The 12,174-nt window shown below is 37.0% G+C and overlaps 1 protein-coding gene across 1 annotated transcript in view; it reads left to right on the top strand.

Annotated features, from left to right (window-relative positions):
* The first annotated feature begins 233 nt into the window (after positions 1-233).
* The window catches only part of pdzrn3b (PDZ domain containing RING finger 3b), a 101,003-nt gene continuing 89,062 nt past the window's right edge, over positions 234-12,174 (top strand). Inside the window, exons 1-3 of the mRNA XM_066698054.1 lie at positions 234-1,063; positions 5,487-5,573; positions 7,601-7,708. Coding sequence (XP_066554151.1) covers positions 350-1,063; positions 5,487-5,573; positions 7,601-7,708 — 909 coding nt within the window. The 5' untranslated portion in view covers positions 234-349. The remainder of the gene's footprint in view (positions 1,064-5,486; positions 5,574-7,600; positions 7,709-12,174) is intronic.

The following is a 12,174-nucleotide window of genomic DNA, read 5'->3' as shown; positions in this document are numbered from 1 at the left end:
AAAATGGGATTCAAAACAAATACAATATAATATTTGAATTGTATTTGTTTATAATGTATTTATTTGAATTGTATTGTATAGTATGTATTTTAATTGTATTTAACATCATGTAAACCGTTTCAATATACGGTAAAAGGCGTGGAAAAGCTAAAGGGGGGATGGCGTGCTCTCCTCTTATAATGATTACGGTAGTAAATTCCTCTACAGTTTTTTCCAAGGAAGTCTCGGGCAATTAGTTCAGTCAGTAAAGAGCCCGCAGTCAGTCGGTGTGTTTGGGTACCTCCAATGAAGCAGCTGCTTCTCCTGTGATTTCTGGCCATTCCTGCTTCTTTTTGGAGTTACTGAAAACATGGGATTTGAGCTGGATCGCTTCAATGGGGCCGTGGACCCTGATTTCAAATGCAACTTGTGCAATAAAGTTTTGGAGGATCCGCTCACCACTCCGTGCGGTCACGTCTTCTGCGCCGGCTGCGTCTTGCCCTGGGTCATCCAGCAGAGCAGCTGCCCGGTGAAGTGCCAAAGGATTTCCACCAAAGAGCTCAACCACGTCCTCCCCTTGAAAAGCCTGATCCTGAAACTGGACATCAAGTGTGACAACCACGCCAGGGGCTGCGAGAAGGTGGTGAAGCTGCAGCACCTCGCTGAGCACGCAGAGATGTGCGACTACTCTCCGGCCAAGTGCAGGAACAAGGGATGCAGTGAAGTCCTGAACCTCAAAGACATGGATGCCCACATGCGAGAAGCGTGTGATTACAGACCAGTGGGGATTTGTGAACATGGATGTGGTTTGATGCTGGTCCATAAAGAGCAGAAGTTAGGGCACCATTGCTGTCTGGATGCTCTGAAGGGTCACAACAGCGCGTTGCAGGCTAAGATTGTAGGCTTGGATAAGGAGTTGAAGAAGCAGTCTCTGAAGTCCAGCAAAAGGGAGAAATCTCTCCTGGCTCAGCTGTCCTCGGTTCACAACGAGTTGCAAATGACAGCCCTGAAATACCAAAAGAAATTCACTGAATACAGTGCCAGGATCGACTCCCTGACTAAAAGTCTCACCCCTCCGTGCAAGGTAAGCTTATTCGTTATTGATTGCATTTGATAGAAATTATACATTGTGTTTGCACCCTCCCCACCCTCTCATTTCTTTAAATTCACTGCATTATTTGATGTATTTTTCTAGTCTTCCTCCTTTCCATAGACGCACCATACATGCATGCACAGAGACGCCCCTTCTTTTCTAATGTTTTGGTGATGCCTTTTCTGTAAAGATGCTGAAACAGAGATCCAAGCTGAGATGGGTTCTTCAGCTAGACTTTGAGTCTCCTGTGGTCAAAAGCGGGAGCATTATTTGAAATGATTAAATGTGATCCCCCATGTTGTAGTATTTGGAAGGGGTTATAGGTGGTCAGAAGTTCTGAACTTTTTTCTCTCCCCCGTTTTGCCTGGAGACATGTCTGTCAGCTGCGGTCACAGCCAGCTGGCACTTTCGGGGGGAGGGGCAAATATTTACTCCTAATCTCTGTACACACCACCTTATAGAGACTTGCTTAACGTCACTAACACAACTAGTCATTTTCTACCCCGTTAAAGGAGGTAACATCCTTAATATCAGTGGGTCTTTGTTCGCCTTTGGAATATATTTACCTAAAATATTAAACAGTATATTTCAAACTGCAGTTAACATTAATAATAATGAAATTAAAATTACACAGTTTAGAAAAGTTCCTGGAAGTAGCATGAAATATAAAATATTGTTAATGATTCAGTTATATTATGTAGGATACCCAACTCAACTATTACAACTTTATTTGCTAACCATCCTAGGACACACAATACCATACTTGGCCCCATTTTATTCCCCACTTTCTTCGATTTTTTTTATGTTGAGATGGTGTTAAAGGAAGAGACAAATCCAAATTAAATTATAAGTTTTCTTAAGCAGTTGACAATCCCTTAAAGCCCACAAACACTTTACATGGATACGTAGAATGCTAAGAAGCTGTTTTATTCTAGAACTATGTTTGGCTCTAGCAACATATGAGTGGGATAATGGTATGCGATTCTGCCATTTTACTTATGCAAGGCAGCCACCAATTTCCAATCTGTGGATTTTCTCTGACATTTTTGCAGGGATCAGTTGAAGATAACTCGCTTAATACCAGTCTTGTGACTGGTCAGACCATGACAGTGATGTATAAGCTAAACATTTCTATGCATCTTTTCAGTGCACGCATAGTGTAAACTTGGGCACAAACTTTTAGAAATATATGTCCTGCTTTGGCTAGATGACAAATGGCATAGACCAGCAGGTAAATGTATATATTGAACATAATGTGGGCTTCAGTACTTCATACACCACAAGCTGTGATCATCCAGTAAATGAAAAAGTACCCCACATCATGAGAGCCCGACCACCATGTTTTCTTTACATATAAATTCTTGTGCTCTACTGTGCCACACCCGTACATGACCACTATCTTAAAGCTGAAGAAAATGTACTCAAAGCCAAGAGGGCGTGGTAACATCTGTGTTGCCCACTTCAACTGACACAGCATAAAGCGCTGTTCTATTGGCTCTGGTTGTTCACAATGGCTGAGTGGCTGTCTTTTGGCATCTCTTTAAGTGGACCGTCACCCTGATAACAGATGACAGAGGAAATCCATTGCCTTGAAATGTCCTGCTGGCTTCTCCCAATGTTCCACACACCACATGTGCCTCCTTTAAAAGTCACATTGAGGCTGGTCTTGAGTATACTTAGTAGGTGTGATGTAATCATGTGGCTGGGATGGCCAATTTTTAACCTGCGAGGGTGTCTGTTTACTTATTTCTTGTTTCATTAGGTATTTGAGTGGAGCTTGGTGATTCAGGCATATCATGTTGTCTTCACTGGTGTAGTCTGTGGCAACCTAAGTTCACTGGTAGTGCTCAAACTGTGCTAATGCATTTTCTGCCAAATCTAAAGGTCAGGAAAACGGTAGAAAGGTCTAACTAGATAACACATGTTTTTATAACCTTTAAGTTTGTTTGCTTAGTTTAGAATATAGTCCTACATTGCAAAGGATTATTTTACCTTTGTTGGTTAGCAGTGTGGAATGCAAGGAAAATACAGTAATCCTAAAGAATCTGTCTACCTTAATAACTCTAGCGTTGAGCTTGGATAAAGTATGACGTTCCCATAAAGAAAAACAAAACCTTAATATAAAAAAATGGCTGGAATGATTTTTTTGGTTTGTATCCTTCACAGAGCTGTATACCTGACATCCTATGTAATTAACATAGTGTGTTTATATAGGCATACTTTGTCTGGTAAAGGAAACAATCAGCCAACCCTATTTCTGATTTCCTTCTGTTCAGATTGTAGCTCAGATCAGAAAAAATAAGAAAAAAACAACAACAGACCATTCCAATAATTCCAGCTGTATTGAGGGACAGTCTCTCTTCATCATGGCTGTACAAGCACTGTTTCACAGATATAAATGTCAATGGACTGTTTTTCTGCAATGTTATCTTTCTTAGCTTTTGGTTACCTTCCAGTTATCTGTCTAATTTGTTTTAATTTCCTCTGCCTACATGGCCTGTTTTTGTTAGATAGGTTAGACAGTGTACTTTTGTTACTCTTGGTTTATAGAGGTGAAGACACATCAAAGGACAGATATTTATTCCTACACCTGGTTGTGCTTCAAAACTAATAATCAATATGGAATTGTTAAATGTACAATAAACATGTTTAAAGATTTAGTCGACAAAAGAGAATAATGATGGAGTTATCAAAGTAAAGAAAAAAGGCTTAAAACTTTCATGAGGTTTGGTAGTCATTTGACAGTGAAGCCCTTTTTGTTTTTCATCTGTAACCCATGGAATTGTTTTCCAAAAAGGGATTTTTCAAATTATCCATGAAAGTAATCTTTAAAAAAAAAAAGAGAGAGAGAGAGGAAACAAAAAAAAATCATTACATGGATGATGTGGTTAGTTTTACGTTGTTTTTTTTTTCTTTTCTTCAAATTCAGCCAAGCAGCATGAACACGATCACTTGGCATTGACTTCAATGCACATGTGGCAATATCAAAAGAAAGGAAAGAAGTGAAATGAATTGTTGGAGGCGGGAGAGTTATAGACTGTGATTATGCTGTAACAGGGTGAGAGTGTGTGTTAATACTTGTGCTGGTTGAGTCATATGTGAACTGATACACATACATTTATAAGCCTTTCTACATTTAATGTGACTTTTTTCTCCCTATGGCCATTACAAAAAATTGCCATCGCCTTCAATCCCCCTGGTCTTGTGATAGATAACTTCCTCACTATGCCAGATTGTGTCAGGTTACACAGTACCAAAAGTCTTCCAGCCTTACAAACAGTCTCCCATATCTGAGGTGTTCAATCAATGCCATTACTTTGACTGTATTTATCATTTGTCCTTAAACATCACTCTACATTGGGTTTTAAAATATATTAAAAATAAACCAAGCTTACATTAATTGACTCTTTAAGCCAAACACTAAAACAAAACTCTAGATTTCTATATTTCTCAGTCCTTCCAGCTTCAGAGTTTTAATTAGTCTGCTGCGGGACGACCAGAAAATCTGAGATTTAATCCAACACCCTGCAGCAGTTCCATAGCAACGGCAGGCCTCCGGCTACAGCGGAAAAAAAGTCCACTTGAAGACTTCAAAGATTAAACTGAAACCAGTGCAATGTTGTCCGGAAAGCTGCCGAAGAGTCCCTCTATATGTGAAATAGATTGAGCGCCAATTAAGAATGATTTTACTATACATTTCTAATGACATTGCAGGCAGATCTATTTATGCTGCAGCAGTTTACAGAACCGAATGGCAACATGCTATCATCACAACCATTAGCCAAGACGGGAAGCATGCAGCCGAGCATACATGCCATGGATCCCTGTTTTATATTTAGTTACTGTATGTCATGATTTACAGAAATGACAGCTGTAGATATGTACGCCTAAAAACAGCTAGACACAGCACTTTCCTACTGCTGCTTGTCCTTCCTTTACTGAGTGTTGTCCTTAGTGTGGGGAATAAAACACTGTATACCCTTCGGCTTGGACCATATAAAACTTTTGACTGACCCCCCCGAGTCATAATTTACAAACCTGAACCCAACTGCATTTTAATTGTTTCCCACAGGCCGCTTTCTACTTCTTTGTAATACAAAACATTATGCAGTAAAAGTTTGTAATGTGCGATTCGCCGGCAGGTCAAACTTTTTATTTGGTCTAGGCCGTTAGTGCAGCTGGCCACTTATCATTACTTTAACCCGGATGCCTGAGCTTCCTGTGACTTACTGAGAATCTTTTCATGTGTCTTACTTAATCTGTTAACCTACAGTATATCTCTGCTTTTTTCTTACCCTTGCATTGAACTAGTTGTCTTGGCCAAACAGAGATAAGTTATGTCATGATGCTTTGCCAGATCCTTTTGACAGACTGTAGGTAAGCCATAAAGCACCTGTTCTTTTTCTGTCCTTAGGGTGGAGAGACAAAAAACCTCAAAGTCGTCCTTCATCGTGAATCCGGATCTCTGGGATTTAATATTGTGGGTGGCAGACCTTGCGCGGTATGTTAAATACAACAATTTGCTTTTCTTGCTCAGAACTAGTTATGTGAATGGCTGGTAAACACATAAGTTGAGGATACGATGTATGCAACAGCCATCAGACAGACACATTTTTCTGAAATGCCTGATTCAATTCACGTTGAGAGTGATTGCATACTGTAGTTTGATGATATATTAAAATACTTTTTCTGTGTTTATTGCTATGCCATATGGTAGGGTTCAGAATACTAAAACAACAGAGTAACCCAATACGTAAAACATTGTTCTAACAGTTAGAATAGATCTTTCAGTTAGAGTACTGGTTTGATGCCACAGTAAACAGAGAGTGAAAGAATCTGGATAACTAAACATTTCTTTTTATGGTACAGGCTGTATCAATGGTTCATCCCTCATTCCTAGTGCTATGCTGTGTCATGTCCTGCATTCCTATGGGGTGCACTGAGAGAGCATTGCTTTAGGGGGACTGATCGTGCCCCTTGTGATTTACTTTAATGCAAACACCGATCTTGTCATTATGATCACTTTTGTCCCTGGCACTCACAGTCAAGAGCATTGTGGCGGGCAGGGAACAATGCTTGGAGCTCAGAGGCAGAGAGGCGCAGTTTGTCATCCAGCATTGCAGCCTGTAAATCCCTCTCAATATAGCTGTGCTTTTTCTAGATGAATCTGCTGTTTATTTGCATGTGCACTGTGTTTTCCTAGGGGGCATACACATTGTTGGCTTAGTTTAATTTATATTACACACACTATGCTTTTGTAATTTGGATCATTATGATACAAGGTTTGCAACACAAGACAAATGAACAGACCTTAAGGATTTTCTGTCGTTGCTGATGTCTTGTTTTTGGAGGCTTAATTGCTTTGACAGATCTCCTATTTTAAGGCACTGAATAACACCTGTAAAAGTGTATTACATTACTGGATGTTAATGTTAACAGACAGTTTTTACTGAATTAGTGTTTAGTGTTTAGAATATCTTGCAGAAGATTATTGTTTGAAATCTCATTTGGAACTGGAAAGAGTCCCTGAATCATTTTTCTTTCATCACATAGGCCTACACATATTTATTCCCGAGGTTCTTCATTGACTGATCCCATTTAGAACAGTTCGATATCTTCAGTGAATTATTGACCTGTGTAAATAACAGGCCACACAAGTACATTACCAGTTCTTACCGAAGCACACATGAGACCATGTCAGTGTAATCATGTGAAGATGTTGTGACATTCCTAACACACTGTAGGCATTTTGGAAGTAGTGATGCTTGCTGTAAACACTATGCTGGCGTAGAAAAAAAAAAGAAAGTGCTCACTATATGGATTATCTTTATATAGCGCACATTAACAATAAATTAACCTTTTCCCTTTTTTGTAGGAGACATTCATAAATAAACTCTGAGCAGAAGAAGTGGCTTTAGGCAGCTGCTTTTCACTGTAATGAATTAACCCCCTGCTGACAGACACATATCAAATGTTCCTCTTACACTGAGGAAAAAAAAAAAAATCGAATAGCATTTGTACTACTTTCTTAGGCTAATTACTAGCGAATGTATTACTTTGCCAGTAAGGTGCTGTGGACTACTGTACAATTGTAAATCAGCAGATAATACATCTTGAACTACTTGCATATACTTTTCTTCTGACATTTCACTCAACTAAATGTCAGGGTCAAGGCTATTCTACAGTGTCCCAGACTGGTGTAGGGAGTCACAATTATGCTTAATTGTCGGGGTACCAGGGCCTTAGTATCCCTGTTCATTTGCCAGTTTTTTCTTTGATTACTTTTTTGTCCTATAGGATAATCATAGATATTCAGAATGTGCAATAAAAGTTTTCATTGTATTCAAAACTTCACATAGTAAAGAGAAAGCAATCTACAGCTGTATCTTTATTTTTTCTTTAATTGCCAGTGATATTTGGTTTTCTTTTTTGGGGGGAGGGATGAAGAAATAATCACATAGTCATTATGAAGTGTTGTTAAGTGCTCATTCAATTCCAATATAATGTGTCTTTTATTTAATTTTCCAGGACAATGAGGATGGTTCTTCAAATGAAGGAATCTTTGTTTCCAAAATAGTGGAGAATGGGCCGGCTGACAAGGAAGTGGGTCTGCAGATCCATGACAGGATTATGGAGGTATGTAAGGAGGCCTTTTTTTGGCTTTTCAAGAGCCTCTCTCTATCTAGATTAGTTTGTACAGTAAAATACCAGAGGGAAGATACAACGCAGAGTGCACTCCACAGCAGCCGTGTCTATCAAAGTGTGGCTCGCTAGGCAACAGCAGAATGCTCAGACTGACCTTTCTAGCTAAGGGCATAGTACTTGCTATATATAGATTTGAGATTGTGTTCATTTGTCTTCATATTTAAGCTTTTTATGACATAGGGCTTCACTTTTCTTCCTTATTATGACATCACTTAAGACACCACTCTTGTGAAAAAGCAGTTCCATTTTTGTTTCTATTTTCTTTCCTTTTTAAGTAAAATAACTTAAAAGAAAACATTTAATTTTTCTTCACCTCAAGCAGTAAATATAATGCTAATGTCTTTTGTCTAATGTGTGATGCTGTGGTTTCAAGATTTCATATATCTTTGGTATATGAGTGATCCTGTTACAAAAATAAAAAGTATATATCATAAAAAATGTGTACAATCAAGAAAATAAATATGGGGCTTTAATATATGCCATTTCTTTCAATGTTTCTGGCTGTGATGTTTTCATCTGCATTAAATGAAGTTCTTGAATAATTTCCAAAACAATACATGATTTAGATTGACAGAAATCGCTGTGGGTGCAATTGAGAGTTTATAATTTAAACAGTAGCTATATTTAGTGATATAATCCTGTACAGTGGGATTAATCATAAGCATTGAGAACAATAGACAGATAGAACCATGAAACTGACAGCAATTCACTTGGCGCCTGACGATTAATACTGCTCTGTCATTGGAGGTTTTGTTTTTCTTTCTTTTCTTTGTCATCAAAATACGCCTTTACACATTTGCAAATATGTTAGGTGTGCATATGATTTTTTTTTTTCACATTTAAGATAAAACTGAACTAAAATAAAGACCTTTTCAAAATGTTGCTTTAAAGCTTTAATAAAGCATTTGCCAATGAAAGCATTACAAGATATTGCACATAATCACCTATATTTATCTTTCTTCTGTAGTGTATTTCAAACACACATTATCAAAATCAATTTGAAAGTGGTTCCATTCGTGTACATTTTCTTAATGTTTCTCTTGATGTGCTACAATTGTATGGGGTACTGATCCACTGTATCATAGGTGATATTTTAATAGGTTAAATTGACATTAGTTCCTGGTAGCATGGTTTAGATTGTATTTATGTATTGTATTTAATGAGTATTAATTACAGACATTGATTAAATTATTTTACAACTCAATTGGAGTCATAAAAATGTGATTTGAGCCTTACTATACACTATTTCACAGTTTAGCATGGGTCAATGCAAATTTCACACCAGTTATGACTGTCACAGTGTTGTCAATTAGGGTTATGAAGCAGTGCTTATATATTTGTCAGCTGATGACACACCTCAGGTAATGGTTTATTTAGTGGAATGGAGTATTTAGCTCAGCTATAGCCTACTCCACCACCCTGGGTGGTACTATATACAGTTACTAATGGAGGAGCTTGGGGAATCATTTTCAAACAAATTTTAATTAAGAAAAAGAGCTCGCATTCCAAGAAGCTGGGGGCTACCTCCGGATATTCCTCAGGCACACTTTTGAACCAACAACCAAAATATCTTCCTCTTATTCATCTCCTGTTTTGGGGAAAAAATAGCAGCAGGAGGCCCTATTTTAAATTATCATTACTGCTCCTGCCTTTCTCATGTTGCATTTCCTAGGCCTACATTTAATTTACCTTTTGGGAATGGTTAGTGTATAAAAACATATTCTGCAAGTTTTCATTTCATCAGTTTTTAAATAATTTCTCCTCAGGTGCATTTAGTGATCTGCAGAGCAGCCTGCCATTGAATGATTATGCTACACTGTGTTAACTAAACCCCTGCTGTGAAAATTTTGAATCTTACTATCTGCACTTGCTATTGTGGTTGGAAGATAATTTGGACAGCAAGCTAAATAGGTGTCAGTTTTTACTGAAATGCGACCACCCTCTGGTGCACATCAAAGGATACAAGGAGCGGCCAATTATCATTGTGCCCAATGCTATTATACTCCTGTGTTACAATGTTACAATCGTATGAATGACATATCTCAGTTTTGTTTAGTACAGTAAAAAATGTCTAGACCTTAAATTGGTAATGCTTAGTAAATGCAGACGAATGTAATCCTACTGTTATGTACAAAACACTAGCCATGTGCCCAAGAACATGTACTGCTTTGTGATTACAGCATGTGACAAAGCATAATGTGTATGTCTTTGCTTACATAAAAAAGTAAAAACATCACAGGAAGGTTTTGCATCATGGCACATTGCGTTAGGGAACATAAAATGTACGTCATTTGCTGGAGGTGAATTCATCTATCTTGAATATATTCCTGGACAGTGTTATTTTAAAACTAGCGGAAGATTTAATGGTATTATATCATCTGCTATGGTAAGCATTACTAATATAACATTCTATATAAAAGAATAATGTAGCTTGGAATAAAACACACAAAAAACACATTACATTTGGAAAGAATAGGATTATTATTATTATTATTATTATTATTATTATTATTATTTTTAAATGAGGTTGAAGGAAAGTATTTTCTCCACAGTATTGTCATTTATGGAATACATACGTTCACATACATAAAGCCCAAATCCTTACAAAACAATTTCACAGTAAATTACTGTTATGATTAAGTGCAAAGGCAGATGTTATACTTCTGCAAATTTGCTGCCTAGGATAAATCAATGAATGAATAGCTCCTTGTTCTGTTCAGACATTTCCTCATAAAACCAAGAACTATGTTTGCTTTTGTCACTTTCCAGAAGCTTAATATCGTAGCACTTTACAGTATTTATCTTAGCACAAGATTCCTTTAAAAAATAACTGAAGCTTATAGATTCATGTTTGAAAATGAATATAATGTAATAACTGCTACATTAATATACTAATCACTTTGTTTTTTTAAGATTAAATTCTCATAAAATGACTTAATATTTCACTGTTCAGGTCTACAAAGGAATGTATTTTCTTTTGGTGTTTCAGTGGAACATAGTGAAGAGAATTATTTAATTTATATGCTTTAATATTTATTTTTACTATTATAGCATGGAACTTATCTATCCCAAAAAATCTTAATAGGGAGAGAGGACAGAGACAGGAAAGTTTTATTTTTTGTTTAAAGAATGTATTCCAGTAATTTGTGTTCCACCTTTTGAAGTATTTGGAAGCTTTTCAGTTTTTTGAATGCTGCATTTCACAGATTTCTCATCAAAGTAATGGTGTTTGCCAAAGCCCTTTCTGCAGCAAAATATGTACCATATTTTCAAATATGTCATTGATTCCAGCAGTTATGTCGAGGATTACTTTCAAAGCAAAAAGCAACAGTTCATAGAGGTTCCCTTTGGCACTGAACTGAGAACAATTTGTTAGTTTTACATGTTCACTTTTCTTTTGCTTTACTCTCTTAGGATCCTTCCCCCCCCCCCCCATCTACAAGGAGGAGAGCTTTTTAACCTTTGCACTCAAATGAAGGGCTGAGGACATGCTTCCGTTTAGTCTTTAAATGACATTTGAAGTGTACAAAGGAAATCCTTGAATCCACTGCCATTTACTTGTGATTGCCTGCCATTACTTCATATTCTCAGCTATATTCTGGAGCTTTAAGTTAAAGTTCTAAATAATGTCTCTTGTTTTAGAAGAAATAAGAAAAGAAATGTTACCTTGTAATTTTCCACACAGAATTGTCCTGCTTACCCTTTATTTGTGAGACATTTTGATAATCAAACATTAAATACCAATAAAAATACATCACTGCATTTCTCAGTCATGTAGTCCTCAAGCTATTTATGTACAAATATCAACCACCACTGATATTTTATTTACAAAACTATATAAGTAACTTTCAGCATCATATAACACAAACTACATATATATGTTTAGTTAATTGAATAATGTTGTTTTATGCTGATTCTCTTCCTTTAGAAAATACTCTTTAGATTCCTTGTGAACAGCACCCAATAAGAGTATACAAACAAACAATTAACTGCAAACACACAAAATGAGGAATGTTAAGAGGGTACTAGGTGTGGATTGGTACTGTAGACTTGTAAATCCCATAAACAGACTGCTGACTATTTAGCTGTTCTAAGCCATAAAAACAGATGACGGAAAGGGCTAAATCTAAACCTAAAACATGAATGTTGTTGTTCAATTTACTTTGCCCAAAATATGAATACAGATCCACTATTTCCTACTCCCACAAATGGAATCTGTCAGGAGCATAAGTTTAAGAAAGTGCCCAAACTGAGCACTGTGCCAGAACTAATTACAGATGCCTTGAATGTCGACTGAAAATATTATGGGAAACATTCATTAGTCTAAAGGTGGGCACTGGATTTATATGCACATTTATTATGAAATATTATTATTGCCCTTACCCAGACTCACTTTT

Source organism: Amia ocellicauda, chromosome 3, assembly GCF_036373705.1.
Source record: "Amia ocellicauda isolate fAmiCal2 chromosome 3, fAmiCal2.hap1, whole genome shotgun sequence".
Taxonomy (NCBI): Eukaryota; Metazoa; Chordata; class Actinopteri; order Amiiformes; family Amiidae; genus Amia; species Amia ocellicauda.
Note: the sequence above shows the minus strand (reverse complement) of the source record. Positions and strands in the feature narration are given on the sequence as shown.